The 26,304-nt window shown below is 40.0% G+C and overlaps 1 protein-coding gene across 6 annotated transcripts in view; it reads left to right on the top strand.

Moving 5' to 3' along the window:
• WDFY3 (WD repeat and FYVE domain containing 3) overlaps window positions 1-26,304 on the top strand; it is a 363,148-nt gene that overhangs the window by 117,678 nt on the left and 219,166 nt on the right. For all 6 annotated transcript variants that reach the window (XM_089670537.1, XM_089670536.1, XM_089670541.1 and 3 more), the window contains 2 exons: window positions 15,881-16,073; window positions 16,880-17,066. In XM_089670537.1, coding sequence (XP_089526663.1) covers window positions 15,881-16,073; window positions 16,880-17,066 — 380 coding nt within the window. The remainder of the gene's footprint in view (window positions 1-15,880; window positions 16,074-16,879; window positions 17,067-26,304) is intronic.

Here is a 26,304-nt window from a genome sequence, read left to right as displayed (position 1 = left end):
TGTGAAATACTGTCCAAGTGTGTGTCCAAACAGCAGATGAATCTCTTGTCCTCTTTTCACATTGTAAAGGACAATGATACCCTCTGCCTCGACCCCAAAATGTCTCCTTTCCCCACACCTCCAGGATCTTCACGAACTGCATAACTGCCACTGCTGCTCTCTCAGCTGGCTACTTCGTGCTCTGTAGAATCTGTTTATTACGGCAGAGAAGTGATCCACCGTTTGGGCGCATAATAAAAGCCTTCTCGTTAGGAATGAATGGAGAGTATTCTGAGTGTGACTGGAAGGATGAATCATGGCTGGGGGACATTCGCTGAAGAGGTTGTGTGGCTCCCAGCAGAGAAGGTGCAAGGACAGATTAGTTGAAGGGCTCGTTCACACATGCTGTTTCATTGCGACTCTGTGGCTGGTGTGTGGTGAGGCCAAGATAAGCGCACTGGGATATACTGAGCTTGGCACATTGCACTGTTTTCTTTTTTTAAAGAAGCTTTATTGAGGTGTCACACAGACATCTCATAAAGTTCAATTACTGGACTCACGGTGTGAGGCACTGGATTGCTTTGCACTGAAAAAAAGTATTGCACGTTGTACTTTTTAAAAAACTACGTTTTAGTGCACTGTACCCGCACACCACCACCCACAATCCAGTGGTGTGAACGGGCATAGAGGAGACGAGATATTTTGCCTTGTCCGGTGGGGCTGCGCTGGAATAGCCACCTAACGATGTCCCACCACATGTGTTAACATAGCTTAAGTCTTTAATATAAGTAATATCAGATCTCACAGGAAACTCGTCAGTCGTTCCATATTATGGTGTCGACTTCCTCGAAATCTACTGATACACTCCGCATCTTCCTGAAATTTGTGTCACCATGCATTATGATAGGAGTCTAAACAAAAACACTATAGTACTTTCCCTATAATAAACATACACCTACCAAATATCACATGATCAAGTTGAGGGAGATTTCTATATTGTGGAACTGGTAAAAATCCTATTATGTATGGTCATAGCCTGTTGGAAATGGCTGTATTCGGCTATTGGCACTAGTAGTTTACACTCTTTTTATATCATCTAATGTTCGTGCTTTTTCTCTCTTGCTCATGGCCTCTTTTTGGAGCCATCATGGAGAGTTGATTTATTCCATCCATTTCTTTGAGACTTCTAGACATGTCTGAAAACTCCGGGAAGCATATCAATAAATAACTTAAAGAGTAGTCTCTAAAGCACTCATCCAGTTAACTCTATTGCACTATATCCATAAATATGACTTAGATGTCTTTCTATATTTGTGGGTGGCTTTCAGAATTTGCTTTGGAAAAATTATAGCTTTTCATTTTTTAAATTAGATAGTTCATAAAATATAAGAAAAGAAGGTGTTTTAGATGTGGATCTTTGATTGTAGAAAGAAAATTTAATACGGTATTGTATGTTGTGCTGGGACTTGTAGTTTCACAGAGACAGCATAAAAGAAGGTATAATGTGCTGTTATTGGTGTACTCTACAGGGTTGGGAGAAGGGCAGATGTAACATGCTGGGATTCTTAGTTTTACTGAGCCAGCAAGTGTATCAGTGAAGGCCAGTTTTGACTCAAGGAGAGGGTACTTGTCCGTAGGGCATAACATAAAGATATGTAATCTTTTCTGCAACAACAGATCCTTTTATCTGTTTGGCCAATTGTAGAGTGGTGAATGTAGTTATATTTACAGTTCTACTCCCACACATCTCAGGTGCGGGGTTCTACTTACCGTATATTATGGGTGCTCTATTTGGATAGTAGGCTGGATATATAGCTTTCTAGATAGTTCCTATCCTCCTAGAAGGTTTCAAAAATCGCAAAGATAGCCGCAGCAGCTATTGCTAGAAAGACATGGAGGGATTCCCATGGAACATGTCACTGTTTCTAAAAGTATGATCATAAATACCATTTTACACATCTCACAGCAGATCAGTGCCAAACAATACTTCCCAGAGCCCGTTGAAAGCGCTTTCTGATCACTTAAATCATATTTAATGTTTTATTATATTGGCTATGGTGCCCCTTATCTCCTCACATAGTATTTAAGGGTCAGAAATTCCCTCAACACCCCTGGTACCCAACACATTGCGCGATAGGCACCTGTGTGTGGCCTGATCAGTGTCACACACCAAGTAAGCAAAAGCCTCAATTGGGCCCAGTGCTGGCGGCATCACAGTGATGGTGCCGTTTAAATGTAAACACTAGCAGCTATCAGTGAGCCGACTTTCTGATGTTCCCTTCACACTGGCCTTCTAAATGCTGGGCCACATCTCAGCCACTGGGTACAAATATATGCGGCAGCAGAGGCTCCCATTCAAAGCTCATTGCTTTCCCAGCTGTAGGCAGTGTTGACCTGCTGCTGATAGAACCAGGGCTACTAAATTGTTAGTATATTTGGTACTAGGACCTGATTTCCATGATACCCTGAAAAGCGTCTTCATTTAATGTTCAACTAAAGGGGACTAGTGAGGATGACATTTATTCATTGCTGGAGGGTGTCTCTGTAGATGATGATAAATGGTTGTAAGAGCAAAATTTCTTTGTGCATTAAAACTCCTTCAGGGCTCGTTCACACCAGCCGCATTGGGCAGCGTTGCCCAACACAGTCCCAACACAAGAACAAGTCAATTTGCCTTAATATCCTATGGTTTTAAATTATACCTTTGCAGTGTGTTGGTGTGCACTGAAAAAAAGGTGGCATGATACTGAAATTGCAACACGTGCACACCTCACATTTACTCAACCTTATTGGCTGAGGCCTATTGTGTGCCCTTTTGGATATGTTTGGGGCCCTCTTGAGGCTCTCAAAATCTAGGTTGACCACCACTGCACTACACTGATCACAAGGCTCTTGTTTTTTTTATAAATAAGGTTACTTTCTGTAAGGTAGATAAAGGTATTCTTTTGAGTAGGTGGTATAAAATTACAAAGTTCTAATGTTTTTTCTAATCTACAGGACTTCTATGCAGTTAAATTAAAATTCAAAACTGCCTTGCATTCTAGACATCTGTCTGCAGTGAACCTTGCTATTGCTGTATGCAGTTGCATGCATTTGCTTTAGGGGTAATTTGAAAAGGCTTTCCATGAAAAACTGCATTTCCGTAGAAAACAGCCACAACCTCAGTAGAAAAGTCTGCCCTCTGCCAGCATGCCGTAGTAAAGGACCCTTCTGCCTTGTGTGGAAGCAGTGGTGTCTCTGGAGACCCCTACTTAGTCAGGGCTAGAGCTCTCCAATCAGCAGAGAGCATGAGCATTGCAGATTTCAAAGCTGTAGATCTAAGTCTGTACTTATAGCAATCCTGCTTCTGGTGACCTTGGTCTAAGGCATACTCTAATCCTGTGTACCTCTAGACTGTTTGTAGGTTATTTTTTATATTGAAGGCGCAACTGTCATTTAGCATCTTAGAATATCATTGTGGCACCAAACTTTTCCACAGCTTTTTAAAGCATCCATAAGCGTAAAGTGATTGTAAATGCTCATTTTTTTAAATTAATAACAAACATGTCATATTAACCTGCCTTGTGTAATGGTTTTGCACAGAGCAGCCCAGATCCTCCTCTTCTGTCGTCCCCTGCCAGCGCTCCTGTCCAGTGACACAGAGTGTAGCTTGGCCCCATCCTCCTCCTCACTCTGTGATTGAAGGCAACAGGCGCCAGTGGCTCCCACTGCTGTCTCTGAGCCATTGAGGAGGGAGAGAGCCACTGCTCTTGTGTACATCACTGGCTTGAGATCAGGCTAGGTAATTATGGGGTGGGGTGGTTGTAGCCACATGCAAAAGCTTTATTTATTTTTTTTACCCTAATGTAGAGAATGCGTTAAGGTAAAAACCTTCTGCCTTTAGAACAACTTTAAAACCCATTGGCACTTATCCCAACCCCCTGCACAGTGACTTAGTGGTTAGCACGTCTGCCTTGCAGTAAATGGGTCATGGGTTCGATTCCTGACCATGGCGCCTCCTGCATGGAGTTTGCATGTTCTCCCTGTGCTTGTATGGGTTTCCTCCGGGTGCTCTGGTTTCCACCCACACTCCAAAGACATGCTGGTAAGTTAATTGGATCCTGTCTAAATTGGCCCTAATAAGTGTATGTATGAATGTGAGTTGGGGACCTTAGATTGTACACCCCTTGAGGGTTAGGGACTGATGTGAATGTTCAATATATATATATATATATATATATATATATATATATATATATATATATATATATATATATATATATATATATATATATATATATATATATATATATATATATTCTGTCTGGACTAAAAATGTATTTATTTATTTCAGGTACTTATATAGCGCTGTCAATTTACGCAGCGCTTTACACACACACACACACATATATATATATATATATATATATATATATATATATATATATATATATATATGTGTGTGTGTGTGTAAAGCGCTGCGTAAATTCACAGCGCTATATAAGTACCTGAAATAAATAAATACATTTTTAGTCCAGACAGAATATAGGTAAAATTCAGTATACAGGACGTTTCCATGACACACTTAAATGATGTTTGCAGGTCCTATTTTTTTTTTGTCCATGTTTCTTTCTCCTTTTGGAAAATGGACCAGAATGCAGTGCAGAGCTACAAACAAGCACTTGACTTCATAGAAAGCATTCTTCCCTGAACTCTACTATTCTGGGTCTGTTTGTTCCTGACATTTAAACTTCTAAAATTCATGCATAATTAAATAGATAGCAATTAAAATGACAGTAAATGTGAGTAAGCAGAAGAAATATACTTTCTTGCCATCAAGACAGTGTTTCATTAGTATTTCTTGGTATGTTTGCCTCTCCTGTTTTGTTTTGTGTCTGTTCATCTTCATAATTAATATAATTTTAGGAAGCCTGGAAAAGGAAAATTACAGATTTCCCCATTAGTGAAACTTTTCTGAAACCAAAACTCATTGAGCTGTTTAGGGGAAATTGACTTTGAAGCACACGATCAGAAAATCGGACGAAAAATACCGCTTTCGAAGCGATCGTATGGTAATCTGATTGTTAGTACTGATCATGGCAGTTCATGAAAAATTATCCAAAGTTACAAACACCAAATTTTTTCTTGTACGATACCAGAACATACAATTTTTGTTTTACTCAGTACAGTGTTCGTCCGGAAAAAAAAAATCGGAAGACCAAGACCACGCATGCTCAGAAACAACAGCATACATCACAATACAATACAATACATTACATTATTTACGAAATTGTATTCTGTCGTATGAGAATTTTCGTAACTTTTGGATATGAGACTAGCATGCAAAAAAAAGCACGGACGATCCGTTATCCATGTTCTCATCGTGTGTACGAGGCTTTAGTGGGTTTTTTTTTTTTTTTGTGTTTGTGTATTTTTTTTTTTTTTGTGTAATTGATCATTATTTATGTAATGTCTTTTTTTGTTTTTTTTTTTTCGTGAAGAAAGTAATTATGAGATGTTTGAGGGGCACAGTTAGAAGGAAAGAAAACCATCATAATAATACAGTACCTATTGACTCCAATACCTTTTGAGAAAATTGCTTAATTTTGCATGAATCACCCTATTTTCGCCAGGACCTTTGCATATATCTTAGTGTCTAAATTCAACAGTGAGATGGGCCTGTAACTCGAACACTGCGAGGCATCTTTCCCTTCTTTATGTAACAGTACCATATGAGCCTGTAAAGATTCTCCCCTCATGTCCATCTCTCCTCCCAGGGCGTTCATATATTTTTCCAATTTGGGAGTTAATATTTCACTGAATTTTTTATAGTACCTTGCTGTTTAGCCATCCGGTCCTGGGCTCTTCCCCATCTCCATGCTTTTTACTGCTATTTTTATCTCTTCTTGTGTGATCTCTGCTTCAAGGGAATTTAGTTGGTCTTCTTTTAGTTTCGGTAGTCCCGCATTTTTTAGATATATCTTCCTTTTTTCCCTTTTTTCCTTTTCCATATTATTTACTACATCATAAGGGTTGATATTATACAACTTCCTGTAATAATCCACAAACACCTTTGCGATCTCTTTATTTGAGTGGACCAATTCTCCCTTGGGGCTTTTTATTTTATCTATATAGTTCCTGTTTTTTTTTTTTTCCTTAAGGTTCTCATTAGATATTTTCCTGGCCTATCTCCATATTTGTAATTCTCACTTAGCACTTTGTTATAAACTCTCCTTCTCTCCTCTTCCATCAGATTTTCCAACTCCTCTTTCTTTTTTGTTATCTTCTGCTTAATTTCTTTTACCGTGCTATTTTTGTGTATCTGTTCTAGCTCAGATATATCCTTTAAGAACCCACTAATTTTTTCTCTCCTTTCTCTTTTCTTTCTTGCCCCTATAGCAATCAGGATTCCTCTTATATATGTCTTGTGAGATTCCCATACTGTTGCCCTAGACACATCTTCTGTCTCATTCTCTCTAAAGAATCTCTCAATTTCTTTCCCAATACTCTGTGCAATATCCTTGTCCATAAGAAGTGCTTCATTCAGCCTCCATCCTACCCCTTCTGTTCTCCTCCTTCCCCATCCTATCCTCAATACAACAGGGGCATGGTCCGAAAGCGTCATTACTCCTATATCTGCTTTAACCATTGACTCTATAAATTGATGTTCTATCAGTATATAGTCCAACCTTGAATACGTCTCATGTGCATTTCAGAAGAATGTGTAGTCTCTATCTTTCATATGCAAGATTCTCCATGCGTCTACCAATTGGCACTCATGGATCACCTTCTTTAATAGTCTCAAAGATCTACTCCCCTCTCGCTGCACATAAGAAGTTGTATGCTTTTGTGGATCCATGCAAAAATTTAAATCTCCTGCCAATATTAAACAACCCTCTTTAAAATCCATCAACTTTTTTAACACACCCTTCAAGTACGTCTCTGTTTTTTTATTTGGACAATATATATTAGCTTCTGTGCACTCCACCTCTTGTATTTTACCCTTCAAAAACAAATATCTCCCCTCTGGGTCCACTTTTCTATCCTTCAGTTCAAATCTTATATTTTTTCTGAACCCTATTGCCACCCCTTTAGCTCTCTTAATCGGGGAATCTGCATAATACCATGTTGGGTAATCTCTAGATTTCAACTTCACCTTAGATTCTATCTCAAGATGTGTCTCCTGCAAAAAAAAACACCGAAACTGCTTGATGATGTAATTCCTTAAATAACCTAAATCTCTTCCCAGGACAATTTAACCCCTTTACATTATAAGTAATGACTTGTAATTCTTCCATCCTTTTTATATCCTTCTTTTTTCCTTTCCAACCGGAGATCGCATAACTATTTTCCTTCTCTTTTCCCTTGCTTTAATACCTCTCTCAATCCTGCAGAGTGTTACCCTTATTTTCCATTTCCCTCCCCCCAACCTCCCCCCCCCTCCACCCTCCCCCATCCCCCCCCCCCCACACCCCGTCGAAACCCCCTTAACCTCACCCCTCCCCCCTCCCCACCACTAGGCATCTAATATACCTACTAATCATTTGTGGTTCTAAGACCCACTGTTGATTATTTTTGGGGTTTGAACTCTGCCCATGGACAGCTCCTCCTCCTTCGCCCTCCTCCCCAACTCCTCCCATCCGTTATATCATTTCTTTCTTTACTTTTAACATTCCGCGGTTTCACCCCTAGGAAAAATCTCAGAAGAATCTCTATTTAGACAGTAGTTAATTCTACTTTCTCCCTCTAACAGTCTGCCATTCCTCTTGTCTTGCCTCTCCTCCTTTATTTTCTTCTTCCCATCCAGGGATCTCCATCCTCTGCAACTCAAGTTTTTCACAAAAATCTCTCATATCTTCTGGGAATCTCAGGTAGGCTGTTATCCCATTTTTCCACCCAATCAGGCAAATTGGGGTTCCCCATCTATAGAACACCTTCTTTTTTTCTCATCTGCTCTGTCTGTGGTTTCAAAGTTCTTTTTCTCCACAAAGTTTCTGGTGTAAGGTCTGCAAAGATCTGAATGTCCATTTCACCATATTTAATCATTGTTTTCCCTTTAATCTTCCTCCAGATCTCTTCTCTGTCCCCATATCTGTGGAGTTGAACTATTACATCTCTTGGTTTTTCCTTCCCACCACTTTGAAATTTTCCTTTTCTCCAAACACCATCTGTTTTAATCACCTCTGACGCAGCTCTATTCAATATGGAGTTTAAAATTTTACATATTTCTTTTTGTAATATTTCCCCTTCTATAGTCTCTGGGATTCCTCTCAGCCTTAGGTTGTTCTTCCTGTCCCTATTTTCTTGTACTTCCAGTTTATACAGCAACTTCACTTGCGTCTTCTCCATACTTTTTACTTTTTCCTCCAATTGAGATATATTCTGGGCCTGATATTTTACTTTTCCTTCCATTTCCTCCACTCTTGTCAGCACCTGCCCCAGATCCTTCCGTATAGTTGCCATTTCATTCTTTATTATCTTTTCTAAGGCCTCAAACATTTCTGCCATCTCTTTTTTATTTGATGCTTGTAGGTCACTTTCCATTTCTCTCTCCTCCGCCATTTCCAATATCTGCTGGTTAGTGACATCCAAGCCCAATGATAATCTAGGGCTTTTTTCCAGACTGATGTCCCCTTCTCTTTTCCCGTTTGTACTTTGTAACCTTTCTGGGGTTATATTTCCCTGCGATGTATATTTTTTAATTGTTCCTGATTGGGACCCTTTAAGCCCACTTCCTTTTAATGCTCTTATTCTTCATGTCTTCTATAGGGTTCTTTTATTTTTCCATGTGATATTAGATAATACGCTTCTATATTAGGGTCCCCTTTTTGCCTGTTAGATTATTCTCTAGTTTTCCTGCTTCAGTTGCTAAATTAATCTCTCTTTCCAGATACCCTGGGAATCCCCTCCTTTTCTCTTCTCTTTTGTTCTTCTTTTTTTTTTTTTTTTTTTGTATCGCAAGCGATAAACAAATACAAAGGAAATGATAAACCACGTTTTTATGAGTTATTTTTCAATTTTCAGCAGCCTCCACTCACCCAGCTCACCCCTCCTTCTCCTCGGTGTGGTTCCAGCTTGCTGACTTCAGTTCCAAACGATTTGCTTGGGGATTCCACAGGGTCATTTCCTTTAATTTTTCCCCCTCTTATATCTTCTCCTCTAGGGGTGTCCTTGGTTCCTGGATCAGCAGGGGTATCCGTTTTTTTCCCCACCTTCGGTGCAGGTACAGCCAGGGGGGTACTCGGAGAAGCCGCCTTGTCTCTCCCTGCCTCTTGTGAGACTCCAGCCGGCTTTCTCCTTTCCCAACGCTCCTTTGCGGCTGATCACGTGGTCACGCCGCTCTCCTGTCACCTCGGCAACCCGGCTTCCTGGCTCTCTCACTTGCCGCAGTCCGGGTTGCCGGGCAGATCAGCCCGCACCAACAGCTCCTCTCTCCGCACCAGGGCTCCACTCTGCCGTCGAGGTCCCCACTCTCCAGGTACCTCTTCAACCGCTCATGCCTCTTCTTGGATGGGGTTGCTGGGTAGGGTTTAGGCGAAGGAGTCCTGTCGGAGAGCTCCTATCTCATGCTCTCCGCCGCCGCCACGTTCAGGCTCCTCCCTCTCTTTACCTCCCACTGTGCAGCATTTCATATTGATGTTCAATATATATATGTGTAAAAGCGCTGCGTAAAATTGACAGCGCTATACAAGTACCTGAAATAAATAAGTAAAATATGCGGGGACCTGTGTATTTCTGCACTAGAAAAATACAAATCACTGCGAAGTCCCATTAAAAACAATGTTTTGTATGTGCCTGTTCACACCACAATGCTAGTGTGATGTAAGGTGTGGTGTGGAAAATTGCTGACAAGCTGTAATTTTTTCTGCAGCGCACTGGATGACATTGCATGTCAGTGCACCCCAGTGCACCAAGCTGTCCAAATACAGTCAGGAAAAAAAAAAAAGAATAGTAAACAGAGCAATGCGCTGAAATGTGCATCCCAACACCCCCTGCCAGACCTCACAGAGACACTGTACTGAACAGTAAGACTGTGTTTTTTTTACCATGGGCTAGTGTGAATGAACACTTATGGCTCTTTCAGACTTGAAGTGCCCTCTGAAGAGCAATCTACATTCTGATCACTTTTCAGGGGGCATTTGACGACCTGTGAAGAAGTGTTATAATGTCTCCCCACCTCCTCATTTAACCATTAATTTCGCACTACCACACCACAATCACGTGCATAGTCCTATTAAACTGAAAAGGGTGCGTTTGACAGGTGGCTCTACAACAAACTCTGCAACTCCAGTTAAAAATACTGTGGCCGCGAAGCAAAGCAACGTGGCTGTGGTATCTGTACCGTGGTCTGGCTGTATTGGGACAGTTTAGGTGGGTGTCAAAACTTTGTCTCACACACCCAATGTTACTGCCCCCCAGTTGCCAGTCTAAAAGAGCACTAGGAGTGGAGTTCAAATTTGTAAATACTGGTTGCAAAGATCACAGGCTGCAGAGACACCAGAGCTTTAAATGTACTTTAGATAACAATTAACTGTATTACATGCTGAACTTCTTGCAGCTCTGTAAAGGTTAAACCATTATTGTTGATTCGATGGCACATAGGCATTAAAGTGATTTGTCTAAACAGCACCTGCATTTGGAATACCAGGAATCCGATGGTTTTGGTTGAGTTGGAGCAAACACTTAAACTGAATCTACATCAGAAATCATTACGCATACTGCTGCCTTTGCAATAGTTATTTCCATCTGGCGTCTGCACTTATCGATCTGTTTAATATCCCCACTGCAATTTCTTAATAGAATATTTGATAAGCCATCTGCCTCAATGACTATTCTGAGTCTAAATGAGAATTTTCAGCCCTAGTTTAAGAACTTCATCTTCATTAAAATTGGTGTCAATGTTTCTCCTACATGCGTGTGCCTTGCTGGTATTAACAGAGAAATTTCACTTCAAATGAGATCCCTGACATTGTAAAGCACCATTGTGTAGCCTAAAGCTTTAAAACAAATTGAATTACATTTTTTTTTTTAATTAAGCAAGCTTTTGTTCTTTGTTATGATGGGAGTGCGCAATAACACAATGTTATTGTGTCTAGGTGACTCATGGGTTTTTGGTAATCATCTCTTGTCTGGCAGTTTTGTATTTTCACAACCTTCTTTTTTTTTTTTTAAGCTTGCCTCAAAAGACAAAAACATCTGTATTTGGCTCAAAGTTTACTATCTTCTTTTTAGAAAGCTAATGAAAGGTGTCTTGCTTCAATCCAATAAAAAAAGTAATAATAGAAAAGTGAGAGAAATGCCATTTGGTAGGCTAAATGGATGTATGCACGGGATCCCATGCACTGTAAGTGTCTGGCATCATAGCCTTCATGCGATAGATTGAGGAAAGAAGCATTTCCTCAGATCTCTGTTGGTAGAAACCCTATCTCTGTGTCTGTTTCCCTTTGCTCATCATTGCTTTCCACAGATAATGACCCTGCTATTATCACTTGCATTTTTAATTTCCTCAAAGTTATTATAGCAAACTGATTGAAGAATCAAGAGAGACAAACTATGAGCATCTCTTGTGTGCTCAAAAGATTCTGCTCCACAGGACAAATAGATGAGCAGGATATTAAGGCTCCATGCACACTGGGCTTAAAAAGACACACGTTCCCTTGGCAGAAAAAAAGCTCATTGAGGCTCCATGCACACTAGCATTTTTGAAGCCCCTAGAACAATGGTCTCTAAACTGCGACTCGAGAGCCTGTTGTGGCCCTTTGCTAGCTCTTATCTGGCCCTTTAGGCATTATTGCTCCCACTGATTTGAGGCACTATTCCTAACACTGACACCACTGATATGGCACTATTCCTCCCAATAATATCAATGGTGAGGCACTGTTCCATCCTCTGACACCAGTGATGGGACATCGTCCCATCTACTGACACCAGAGATGAAGCAATTTTTAATCCACTGACACCAATGATGGGGCACTACTCCATCCACTGATACCAATGATGGGGCCCAATTACATCCACAGAGATAGAGATGAAGCAATATTCCATCTACTGACACCAACGATGGGGCACTATTCCATCCACTGACACCAATGATGAGGTACTATTCCATCCACTGATACCAATGATGTGGCCCAATTACATCCACAGACCACAGAGATAGAGATGAAGCAATATTCCATCCACTGACACCAATGATGGGGCACTATTCCTCCCACTAATATCAATGATGGGGCACTATTCCATCCCCTGACACCAGTGGTGGGGCACTATTCCATCCACTGACACCAGAGATAAGGCACTGTCCCATCCACTGACACCAATGATGGGGCCACTATTCCATCCACTGATACCATAGATGAGGTGCTATTCCATCCACAGACACCAATGATGGGGCACTATTCCTCCCACTGATACCATAGATGAGGTGATATTCCATCCACAGACACCAATGATGGGGCACTATTCCTCCCACTGATACCATAGATGAGGTGCTATTCCATCCACAGACACCAATGATGGGGCACTATTCCTCCCACTGATACCATAGATGAGGTGCTATTCCATCCACAGACACCAATGATGGGGCACTATTCCTCCCACTGATACCATAGATAAGGTGCTATTCCATCCACAGACACCAATGATGGGGCACTATTCCTCCCACTGATACCATAGATGAGGTGCTATTCCATCCACAGACACCAATGATGGGACACTATTCCATTCACTGATACCAGAGATGGGGCACTATTCCTCATCCTACTGACCACAGACACTATGCAACTGAACACTATGCCTGAGGCATTGTTTACGATCACTGATGTTGGGCTTGGGGCATTTCCTCCCCCCACTGGCCATAATCCCCCCAAAGTAAATTGTCCCTTTGTTTGGAAAGTTTGTAGACCCTTGTCCTAGAAGCTATTTTCCGCATATTTCTTTTTGCTCCTATAAGCTAAATCATGTTATCCTATGGGTCCAAGCACACTACTTTACTTTAGACTAGTAGCATTTTTTGAGTTTCAGCATCTAGGAGCAGAAAAAAAATTGACTTTGAGTTTTTTGCAAAAAACACCAAACGCTTCTAAACCATTCCTAAGCTTTTTTTCTAGCTTTTTTTTTCCTCTACATGTACTAGAAAAACGCTAATAAAACGCTAACACTCCTAAAAGCTTTTGAATGCTACTAAAAATTATATTACAAGTGTTTTTTTACCACTCGCTAGTTAAAATTAAACTCTAGTTTGCATGGAGCCATAGCGCGTTTTTGTACAGGTGTTTAAGAGAGTTTAGGAGCATTTAGCATTTTTTTTTGGTCAGAAAACTCATTTAAAAAATGCAGACCAGAAGGTTTTTTTTCTGCCTCTAAATGTCCTGATGTGCATGGGCACATTGGATAACATTGAGCTGCTTCTACAACATTGAGCTGCTTCTACAGGCAAAACTCCTGTTGAAGCAGCGTTTGTTTTTTTAAGCCAGTGTGCATGGACCCAAAAGCTGCAGGTTTAACAAGGAACATAGTGAAAAATTGTTATTTAAACTTGATCGTATCCTTTTAAGAACAACTGGACTATATTAAAGCGATATTAAACCCCAAAATATTTTTTTTTTTTTTTTTTTTAACATTTCAGTTTACCAATGCATAGTTATATTGGCTGCATTAATTTTTCTTTTTTTTTTTAACCTTTATTTTCACCTGTTTGGTCCAGCCAGTAAATCTGTTATTTTTCAACTTTCTTTATCAGACCAAGCTGGTCAGCTAATTTTGGCAGTTAGAGGGTTGATGTAACCCATTTAAAGCAGAACTGAACCTTCCTATCGTTTTCAACTAAGGAGGCTGCTATCTTCGCCTCTGATCTGTAACTGCCATGTGATCAGTTATGACACCTTCCATTTGATGTTTTAACAGTTTGGTTGAGCTTGCAAGCAATTGTGACAACTACATTCCCGACATTTGCTGGGAATATAACTGTTTTTTGAAATTGTTAAATTGATGGGTTTAGTTCCGCTTTAACACTGGCAGAGATATTTACAATGATCATCTTTTATTCTTTTATGTAAAACCCTTATTCCAAACGAAAAACTGTTGCTGTAACTGCTTAAAAAGAGTTAGCTGGAGTTTGGTTTTGATTTGTTCATCTAAATCTATGCTAGTGCTACCAACAACACTATGCTAGTAACACTACCATCTCACTGTATTGACAGTGCCTGACACTGAGGAAGTGTTACTTTTTTTTTTTTTGCTCGCTATAAGTCTAAACTAATGGGCAATGCCAGGGAAATGATTTATTATGTGATTGCTCTTGGGATGTTGAAAATTCTGTATGTGATTTTTCCTGTTTTTTACTGTCAGCATGTGCATATGTTTCAGACTGGAGATTTCCCCATGGTTATGTATTGAGTGCATGAATCAGGTGGGAGAAGTTTAGAAGAAGAACTTTCTATACAGAACCTTTATGCTGCTGGTTTGCAGGATTGGGATGTGGGGGAGGGGGTTGGCAATTGTGGATCCAATTATACCATGAGTTTACTGTAGTGTTCTATTGATGCACATGAATTTTGGAGTATAGCCTTGACTGCTTTATTTTCATATGGATAATTTTTAAAGCTGGCCATACATTATACAGTTTTCTTGTTCAAGCTCCTTTAGATTTACAGTATTTTCTGGCGTATAAGACTACTTTTTATACTTAAAAATATACCCCAAAAATTGGGGGTCGTCTTATACGCGGGGTATAAAATGTGAACCTTGAGTTTGTTTGGGTCAAGCTGGCTGGATGTGTGGTAATACTGTACATACGGTATACCGTGCTGAGCCAAGCTGGCTAAAAACAAATGTCCCTATGATAGATTAATCTGTCAGCCCGCTGGATGTGCGGTATATACAGTATACTGCGCTGAGCCAAGTGGTTCCAAAACGTACCGGTACGTCCCTACTGTAATCAGCCCGCTGGATGCGTGTATGTACGGTAGCTGCGGCTACATAAAGTATACACTGGGCCAATCTATGGCGAGTGATGTATTCTACTAATGAATACAAAGCCTGCTCGGATTGGCTGAGTCAGAGAGGTGGGCTGATGATGTCATAACCTCAGCCAATCTGAGCAGGCTTTGTATTCATTAGTAGAATAAATTGCTCGCCGTGATTGGCCCAGTGTATACTGTATGTAGCCACAGCTACCATACATACACGCATCCAGCGGTCTGATTACCGTAGGGACGTACCGGTACGTTTTGAAACAGCTTGGCTCAGCGCAGTATACTGTATATACCGCACATCCAGCGGGCTGACAGATTAATCATAGGGACATTTGTTTTGAGCCAGCTTGGCTCAGCGCGGTATACTGTATGTACATTACTGCACATCCAGCGGGCTGTATATATACTGTATGTAGCCGAACCTACCGTATTACCGCACATCCAGCGGTAACCATCTGATTTGGAATTTGATCCATATGATGACTGTCTTACAAATGTATCACAAGATGTCATTCATGAACTTATGATGTCAGAGGATGAACATGAGGATTTTGAAGGATCTTAAGTACGGGTAAGTCATAACCATTTCAACTAAAAAATTTGATGTTTTTAAATGGCGTTGCCTCGGAAGGGGGGTAGTCTTATACGGCGAGTATAGCCCAAAACCTATGTTTTAACTGGAAAATTAGGGGGTCGTCTTATACACCCAGTCGCCTTATACGCCGGAAAATACGGTACTTAAATTATGTAGTGCAGCGGCCTGGCTGATTACATACAAATTGAAAGGGTTTAGGTTTGAATATTATTATATTATATGGTAATGTAAAGGAAAATTGTACAAAAACATTGTATAATATATAGACAGCCTAATATAGATGTATTTTTATTGGATACTAATGTGAGTCATGTGATATGTTCCCTAATTTTTGCCATTATTTTTTTTTCAGATTTTAGTGAAGTTGTGCAACTATGTATCTCCAGCAGAGGAGCTGGCTCAGAAAGATGACCTTCAACTCCTCTTTAGTGCAATAACATCCTGGTGCCCCCCATACAACCTTCCCTGGAGAAAAAGTGCCGGTGAAGTTTTAATGACCATTTCACGACATGGGCTTAGCCTAAATGTGGTGAAATACATACATGGTAAGTAGAAAAATTTAAACTAACTCTGTGACTTTCAGAAAACAATAAGCTGCTGATAGATATGACATGCAGGCATATAAGCCTGTACACATCTGCAGCGTTTCACTCCAACCCTCGGACAAAACTATGGCATTTCCTGACAGTGCTGAAGCTTGCCTGCCCCATCCTGCCTCATGCACATTCCTGTTTGTTAGTGAGGCAGCCCATCATAGTAGAGGGCCAATAGAGGTAAGAGATGTAGAAGGAACTGTTTGCTCTGGTATTTTTAGGAAGCCCAATAACTAAGTCTTCACAAACTTGTTCTGACATCCTACTTGTTGGCTGCCAGTGACCAATGGGAAAGCCTAAGCCCTAATAGGGTACTCCTGTCAGGTGTTTTTTTTTTTTTGTGTCTTCTTTCAGCAGTGCAGTAAGGCTTGTTATTTCAGTCATCTTAGGGATATCAAAGATCACATAAGAGGATTTGGAGGCAGACTTTATGTTTACATTTTCAGTCTTCCATCTAAACACACAAAAGAAATTACATTTCATGAGCCTGTGCTATTATGTGTGCTGGAAAATAAAAACTGAGTATCACTAACATTTTGCTGTCTGCTTGAGAAATAACCAGCCTCAACAATTCCTTTGCCTTGACTCCGATTTTTCCACACTGGAGTGACTGAGTCATTCCTCAAAGGAAAACATATGCTGGCTGCTCAGTACATGGAGTTACATAACATAGAAAAGTTGCATGTACTTTTACTGCGTGACAGCTTGGTGTCAAATGTGAACTGCTTTTCCCATGTTTCTTACTTTTTGTCTTTCAGAGAAAGAATGTCTGGCCACATGTGTGCAGAACATGCAACAGTCAAATGATCTGTCTCCGCTGGAAATTGTGGAGATGTTTGCTGGTCTTTCCTGCTTTCTCAAGGACTCCAGTGACGTGTCTCAGACACTGCTGGATGACTTCAGGACGTGCCAAGGATATGTCTTCCTCTCCGACCTCCTGCTGAGGTGAACACTTATTAACAGATTATTCTTCTATTAATCCTACACTTATGATAGGTTATAAAAACAAAATGCCAAAAGGCCAGGAAACCAAGAGTACGTATTGGTTTATGTATGTAGGAAGCTACTAGTGATGATAGAGATGTACAAGTAAATATTTCAAAAGCTTAAATAACTATTGTATACCCATGAACAAAAATTTAATAAATTGCAGTTTACCAGTCCTCAGTTGCAGGTCCTGGATATGTTTTTTTTTTTTTTAATCTAATCTAAAAACATTTTAGCAGGTACAGAAAATATATGTTGATCTTGCCAGAACTGGAGTGTCCTTGTCACTTCATGTGGGATGAAATGAAAATGCTATATTCCTTCTGTATCCTACTAATCTTCCCATCACCTGTGGGATGAAAAAAAGCTTGGGTGGAAAATAGTGATGAGCTAAAGTTTAATGTCCTAGGGAGACTACACTTACTCCTTGTAGGGAGACATGGTTGTCACTAGTGATGAGCAAAGGTTTGGATCAAACCCGCAGGAAACTGTCACATGGTAGTGGGTTGATCGGCCCAATCAGCTCTAGTCTGGAAATTCCCCACCCCACAGCTGCATGTAACAAAGGGGTGGGGATGTTGGTGACATCATTGTCTTAATATGGCCATATTTGGTCGTTAACATTGTCCAAATGTGGCCATATTCGGCCAATGATGTCACCAACATCCCTTTTTATGTGTGACTGGGACAGGAACTTCCCCATCTGCAGCTAATTAAGCCAGCGGCCTGCTATTATGTGGCAGTTTCCACTAACCTTAGCTCATCATTAGTGGCAACCATGGCTCCCTACAGAGATACTCTTTAAGACATGAAGTGTTTTATTTCATTCAGCCACCATAATTGAGGATGTTCTTTCATGCTGTGTTGTATATTCAAGAATCACTAAAAAAAAACTGAATAAAAATGACTTTATTAAAAAAGACTGGTGAGCTTCAATAGAACACGTTTGTTTGAAGTTTTAAATAAAGATGTGATTATAGTTGAAGAAATTTTTTCTGCATATAGTTGATATATTTGGAAGACAGGCAGCCTCCAGTAAGCCTAAATTATCCTACAATGGGTGAAAACCGAGAACAGGATGAAATTATAAATAAGATGCCAAGCCTTCTAATGTGTGTTTGCAAATACCTTTTTCAGCTTTTGAATTTGAAGTGTCAGTCTATCTAGAACTGTGCATTTTATCCACCTGAAATTGTATTCACATTTCTTGGGAACCCTATATGGGAGATTTTAAAGTGGTACTAAAGGCTCAAGGTTTTTACCCTCATGCAATCTATGCATGATGGTAAAAAACTTTGTGTGCAGCAGTGCCCCCAACTCCCCAGTACTTAGCTGAGCCCCATCGCGATCCAGCATTGTGCATGCGAACCCCAGCTCTCAATGGATTCTCCCTCCTCATTGGCTGAGACAGCAGCATGAGCCATTGGCTCCCTCTGCTGTCAATCACAGCCAGTGAGAGGGGGCGTGGCTTGACTGCGGCTCTGTGTGCGAATGAAGCAAATAGCAAGTTGTTTGCTCTGGGGGCATTTGGCGGGAGGGAGAGGGCAGGAGTGCCAGTGGGGGACCCGAGAAAAAGATGATTGGGGCTGCTCTTGTAAAACCACTGCACACAGCAGGTAAGTAATAACATGTTTTTTTTTTTTGCCTTTTTATTATCACTTTTAATTCCTGTGACTTCACAGCCACTGAGAGGATCACACAACAATCCTTGTTGATTTTTTTTTTTTTAAATATATATTTCATATTGAGGAGAATGCAACAGGATGAGTTAAAACATGCATTGTTAGGTGAGAATACTTAGAAATACCCAGGCAGACAGTAACAGTTGGAAATAAAAGTAAAGCAAACTGTGCAAGAGACTAAAGTTTGGGGTGACATCTGGTAAATATTTATTTTACTGGCTGCATTCAATTTTTTTCTAGCAGTAGGGTAATGTTTAGAAGTCCTGTGATTTTGGACTCATTGACATTTATGCTTTAATGAAGTTATCTGCCTGGAATTATCTTTTACCAGAAGGTGTTGGAATATCTAAAAGTAGCAGAAATACTAAAACTCTTTGGTGGCCAGGAACAGAGATGGGAATTTTGACAGGAAGATCTCACTATTGGATGATCTATGACATATGAGAAGCCAGAGGGTGACTTGTCCCACCAGGATTCACCTTAACAAAGTTGTCATTTCTTGGGAAACCTGGTTCTTTTTAAGGGTCTGTCCACCAGACTAGTACATGCAGGCAGGGCATCCTTCCCACTCCTCCCCAGCACATACTGCATGACAACAAGCAGTATGTACTAGGGAGGGGTGGGAAGGATATGACAGTGGGCAGAATGTGCAGGGAAGAAGTGCTGAGGCCAAGACAGTTGACAGTATGTACAGGGAAGGCATGAGGAGGGTATCAGAGGTGGGCAGCATGTGTTGGAGAGGAGTTCAGAGGGTGTGAAAGCTAGCAGCATGTACAGGAGAGGAGTGTGGAGGGTATGAATCCTGGGGTATGACAGCTGCGACAGTGTGTGCATGGAGGATCAGAAAAAGTATAAAGTTGAGCAGTATGTGCAGGGGAGGACTGCAGAGTGCGTGACAATTAACCACTTCCCATCCGGCCCATGTATATAAACAGTCGAATGGGAGCAGTGCAGGGGTGGGTGGCCATTTATAAATGGCCTCCCTGCCCCTTGCTTGTGTGCGCACCCTGGGAGCGCGCAGCACTGCCATCCAGTGCCCGCTGTGTCCTCCACACACAATTTTATACCAATCGTTGTACGGAACCTCTGTGTGAGGTCCCAATCATGTGATCACTTATTGGCCAATCAGTGATCACATTTAGAGTAGTAAGCAAGATGACACTTCTGACGACATTGCTTACTACGTGTCAAATCTGTGAATGATCACAGAGGTCACATGGTACAAGGCTATTCTCAACAGCCTTGTACCATATGACAAGCTGTGACCAATCACAGCTCACACAGTATTTCTCAATGGCTGCAAGAATGCAGTCAGAGAGAAGGAGAAATGATTGCTTTTACTGCCTTTATGGGTGTAAAAGCAATCCGTGTAAAAAAAAAAAAAAAAAAAAAAAAATCTTTATAACCCCCCACAAGTAGCACAGTGTCACTATGGTGACACTGTACTGCTATGGTGACAGTATGTAAAATAAAAAATATATATAAAAAAAATAAAAATGTAAAAACATTTTTTAAAATTATAATTTTTTGGTTTTAAACTAATTTGGGTTATTTTATTTTTTTTTACTAAAAAGATAACTGAATACATTTTGGCCAAGATTTATGAAGAAAGATTATTTATTTGCAAAATTTTATAAGAAAAACACTTTTTTAAAAATTTTTGGACATTTTCATTTATATAGCAAAAAAAAATTAAAATCCCAGCGGTGAATAAATACCACCAAAATAAAGTTTTATCTGTCTCAACAAAATGCTAAATAAATTCATATGGGTACAGTGTTGCATAACCGCACAGTTGTCATTCAAAGTGTGATAGCGCTGAAATCTGAAAATTGGCCTGGACAGGAAGGGGGTGAAAGTGTCCGGACTTGAAGTGGTTAAAGTATGACAGCAGACTGTATGTACAGGACACTGTATGTACAGGATAGGAGTGCGGAGGGTATGACAGTGGGTTGTATGTGCAAGAGAAGAGTACAGCAGGTATAATGGCAGGTACAGTATGCAAAGGAATGGTGTTGAGGGTCTGACAGCGCATCCAGTTTTAGGAAGGGGTGGTAGGGAGAGAAACACAATGTATAGACAGGTTATGTAAGATATAAGTAAAGAAATGGGGCACACTTTTGTTGGCCTATTTGACCCCTGATGCCTCCTCTGTGTCCATCAGATACACAGATTGGGAACAGAAATTGCTCTTGCTGGCTATGTTCTGTGACTGTGGGGTACATTTACTGAATCTGGTGCAGCTGTGCACGGTAACCAATCAGCTTCTGACTTCAGCTTGTTTAGTTAAACTTTGACAATAAAACCTGGAAGCTAATTGGTTTCTATGCAGAGTTGCACCAGATTTTGCACTTTACTGTGTTAGTAAATAACCCCCACTGTGTGTGTGTTTGAACACAGGATGACAATAAAGTGGGAGAGAAAAGGTAGAGAAGCAGACACACATGAAAAAAATGTTACAATGCTGAGAAAACCCCTCCTGAAGACTCCTGGGTGTATGACATAATTTGCCTAGGTCTGGAAACCATGAAGTATCTGAAGAAATATAAAAACAAAGTTTTAGATAAGTAAATAGAATGTTTTCCTACTGGAAAGTTGAAGAAAAGCCAAAGTCTAACTATTCTTAGAAACATTCTTTCCCCCTTCTCTTACCTATCCAGCCAGATGTGTGTACTTGTCTATCTTTAATCTGCTCTGGTCATGTAATCCTGCACTTCCAGCTCCCCTGTTCCAGTAAGCTGCTGCTGCAGGGGAGAGGAGGGAGCTCTGACAACAGCTGTTGAGTGCTCCCTGAGCTTGAGCTGCGAGATCACGTGACCGGACCAGAGCAGGTTAAAAATAAGTAAGTAGACACTTTTTTTTTTTTCTCTTTTTTTATACAGGGTAGGCAGGATAGGTAGGAGGAGGGGGGAGGGAACATTTATAAGGATAGTTAGCTTTTCTTACACTTCAAATCTATAATACTAATTTTTAAATAGAAAAAATAGGTCAGCAGATCTTGAAGATGCTCTGCCACTTTAACATTTAAGTAACCACTACATGTGTATTGCATTTATTGTACATGTAATGGAAGCAGTACCTTCTATAAATAAATGTAAAACATGACCATTTACCATACATGTTTACTCCTTTACCAGGCTGGACAATGGAAATAGTATATCAACTAATGTTGTTCCATGAATGGTAAGCAGCTGCTGAGTACAAATGTTAATTATCCTTTTCCATCCCAGATTCTGTAAATCCAGACATCCTCAGCTTTTATAGCACTGATAAATGTCAGTGCAGATGTGAAAATGGTTGCTATCAGTTGTTACCAATGTTGTGTTTATCAGAACACTGCAGTAACCAGACTGCAACAGCAATTATAGTTTGACAAAAGGTGCTTATCGCACAGGTGCCTGATGTCTCAGACACTAAAGTAAACAAGGCAAGGTGAATGGTGGACAGTCTACATATGCAGTCTTAACAATCAGAAGCCCTAGCTGAGTTGTGCTAGCTTTTTTTACCAGTATGGTTACTTGGCTGTGAATAGAGTTATCCGTTTAACTTGCGTGCATTAAATGCAATCAGTGACAAATTAAAGCAGCTCAGTTGCTAAAGTAGAAATGCCAATAATAGCTATCCCTATAAAGAAGCAAGTGAATACTTACCTCTCCCACTGCCCATGCCACCAAACACCACTCTGATGAAGTAGAATCATGGACTGAAGTATCTTCAGGAGTGTTGATCTCATGATCCCTTGCTGCATTCATGAGTTCCCTCCTTCCACCCCTAGGTCACTACTGTGTTCTTTTTTTTTTTTTTTTTAGATTGAGTGGGAAAGAGTTAAAATCCCTGTCAGACTTTTATTTCTTTTAAATAATATGATATTGAAAGCTTTAGTTATCTCAGAAATGGTACCACCAGAATTTTAACAACATATGGACACACTTTCATAGACTCTTCTCATGTTATTTGAAATAGTCCTTGTGGGTGCAGATCCTGAGGACCATTAGAGATAAGCTTTATAATTTTGGCAAAAACGATGCCCTGACATAAAAAATCATGAGTAGATTTCAGACTTGACATATTCATGTAGGTACAACAACCCTTGTGTGTGTCCACTATAATGACAGCATGTACAGCAAAGCAGGACCCAATGGGAACAAAAAGTACCATTGTTTAAAATGGAAAGGAAAACATAATAGAGGTCTCCATACAAGAAACAGCTAACAATAAATAAGATGTTGTAAATCTCATTTCCACAGCAAAGTAAATGAAAACAAAAATCTTTAATCTGGATGAATCTGAAGAAATCAAAAATATTTGCCCTTTAGAAAAAGGATAGGCTATAACAAGACTGACATGAATACCTTTATACCTGCTTGGACAGTGAGATAATGCCATTGGGTTTTGTTTCTTTTAAACCTTTGAAATTCTTTGAAGGCACATAGAAGCAATCTTGAACAATATACTTATAGTGCCTATGATTCCACTGCATTGTTTTTGCCAAAATTTTATAGATTTTGTCTCTGGTGCATAGAATAGAGATCAGCATGGGCTATCCAATTCAAATGAGGGGTTTTTAAATGTCTTTGATCTGGTGATCTCTTTGCTATAATACTTAGCTTGTGAATTAAATAAAGACTTTTTTGAATAATACTTTTTTTTTTTAAATCTATTTCTGAAGCTTTCTTGACCATTTCCCCTAAAGCATAGTTTATCCTAAAGACAGGGTATCTAGTAAGATAATAGAGAGAAATGAATCCTGACAGAAAAGGCTCCCATCCAGCCTCAAGAAGTGTTGCCTAGCTATGTTTGAAAGAAAAAAAAAAAAATAGATCCAGGTCTACGCTGGCATTTTGGCAAATATGGCAAATGCCAGAAGGCTTATGTGTTTAAGTTAATAAGCTTTCCTGTATAGGCTTGTAAGGGCCATGTAACACCAGAAATGCTGAGATGTCTTCAAGGACAAATTTTTAAGGACATATATAGTTTTGAGAAAAACCTACAATTATGGTCCTTAGCATCTGTAATAACTGCAATACTCTCATCTTTGTTAGGTTATGTTTACATTTAAAATGTGCATGTGTCAGGGCACATGTAAGTAATTAAAATGGTTCAGCTGTTTGTATTGATCATTAGAAGTTAAATTTGAATTCACAAAGCAAGCAGGAAACTTTTGTATGGATAAGAAACTCTAATGCATTTAACAAAGTTAATAACTAAAGCCGGCCATAGATGGATCGAATCTCGGCCGGTTCAACAGGGACTGGCCGAGATTCAATCCATCAATGGGCAGGCTGAAAATCGCATCATCTATGGCCTGCCCTAGTGTGAGCTACTTTACTATTTAAATCAGACAGCTTATTCCCAGTTCAGCACTATGCAGATCCAATTTTGTCTGTAACGGATGGTTCAGTCTCTGTAAACAGTCTAATATTATTGATGTCCTGAGGTTATTTTTTCTAAGCCTTTGCTAACCTCAAAATGTTTTACCTGGGATGGAAAATAATGGGACAGGAAATAGCAACTGGATATGACTGTGAGTAAATGCTAAGGTCATTCTGTCTTTGTACAGCTGCCAGTCTTTACATTTCACATAGCAGACAACTAATTGTATGTTGTGGTAAAAACCTGAGACCCACAGGGAGTCTGATCATTTCATTTGATGTAGGTTTTATCATGCCCCTTATTTTGCACAAAATAGGTGATATTTCTTGCATAACATTCATTTTCTATGTGGTTAGGTTTTTATATTGTAAATAGGAGCCAGAGGGGAGAGTTTTATACTGTATGGGCAAAAGTGAATACCTGCCTATATCATATATATGAGCCTGTAGGGCATCCCATTCTAAAACCTTTGGGATTAATATAAGGATGCCCCCTCTCTCCTTTGCTGTTATAACACCCCCATCCTTTTTAGAAAGGCTTTCCACAAGATTTTGGAGTGTGTCTTTAGAAATTTGTGGTCAGGTACGATGGACAAGAAGGCATGGCTCACAGCCAGTGTTCCAATTCATCCCAAAGGTATTCAGTAGGGTTGAAGTCAAGTGTGCGTGCAGACCACTCCCTCGAGTTCCTCCATGGTAGAATAAAAAAGGGTCTTTCCTACACTGTGACCACAAGGTTGGAAGCACAAGTGTATGGAATGGCTTTGTATTTTAAAGTTTTGTAAATGGAGATTTTTTGGCTGTGTGTGATTTTCTGTACTTGGAGTTGGAATGGATGTGCTTAATGTACTGGCAAATATGTGCATTGATAAGTGGAGTTAGAATGGGACATCCAACAAGCTCATATAGGTGTCATGTAAACTTTTGGCCATATATTGTAACTTCAGCTGTCTATACCATTGGCTCTACTGCTCTTTCCACTATGTGGTTTTCACGGACGGTAACCTTTTTCTTTTGTAGTTTTTTTCATAATCTGCTTTGTTTGAATTTTCAGGCTTGAAATAGTTTTTCTATGAAGTGTATGTAAACATTAACAATATACTTTTCTTATTTGCTCCCTTTTGGTCTGTCAAACATACTATTGAAAGTGATTTTTGCATCTGCTTGATAAGCAGACAAATGCTTCTTGATCATGTCTGAAATTTAGATCTGTCTTGTGAATACTTCCTATGTTATCTCTATGAGTCCCCCCAGTTTTTATCTTGTACTTCAGAATCATATGTTGAGATGAGGATGTGGGGGGTTTCAGTAGGTTAATAACAGAAAACCTGGCAGGACTGGCATTATTTCTTGCTAGTTTAGTCTAGGAGTAGGCATGTGGTATCAGAACAAAATTAGGGGCTGGGTGTATTTCTGGTAGATCAGCAGGTATTTTTCTCTACTTTTATAGGGTCTTTAACCACTTCACAATCAGCGATGTACCAGTACATTGCTGGATTGGAAAGGTGATAGTTGTGAAGCTGTAGCAACGATTGAGATATCATTTTCTTCTACCCGTAATTCCCTTCACCATAAAAGAATCCTGCATGCCAAGGAGCCACTGGATTACTTTTTACAAGCAGCGAAAAGGGGGTCCTACTCCCCTACTGCCACTGCCTTTTACCGGGCTCTCCCGAAAGATCAGGGAGCCTGGTAAGCTGCTGACCAATCAGATGCCATCTAGCTTGAACTATCATCACTGAAAGGAGAGAAAAGAAAGTGACAGGTATTTCAAAACCCCACCAATTTCCTTCCTCTTCTACCTCTGACACTCAGCATGGGATGCCTGAAGGGCATCTCCATACTTTATTTTGCTGAGAAAGCACGTTGAAAAACATCCCCTAGCATGTTTGGCTGTGGCCATCTTGAGTAAGGGCAGAAGATTCATGTAGAATTTACTTCCTAGAATCCATCTCCCATTAGCTCAGGCATGAAAGCAGGAGGGTGTGCTTTTGCAAAGAAAACCCCCTCCCCCCCTCTTGAAGACTCCTGGGATGACATAAATTTACCTAGGCATGAAAACGATGAAGTAACTTTTTTAAAAATGTAAAAAAAAAAGTTTAAAACAAGTAAATATGATATATACTTTCCTATCTATTTACC

The sequence above is a fragment of the Staurois parvus genome, unplaced genomic scaffold (assembly GCF_062004578.1).
Source record: "Staurois parvus isolate SC_StPar_1 unplaced genomic scaffold, SC_StPar_1.0 ptg000091l, whole genome shotgun sequence".
Lineage (NCBI taxonomy): Eukaryota > Metazoa > Chordata > Amphibia > Anura > Ranidae > Staurois > Staurois parvus.
Note: the sequence above shows the minus strand (reverse complement) of the source record. Positions and strands in the feature narration are given on the sequence as shown.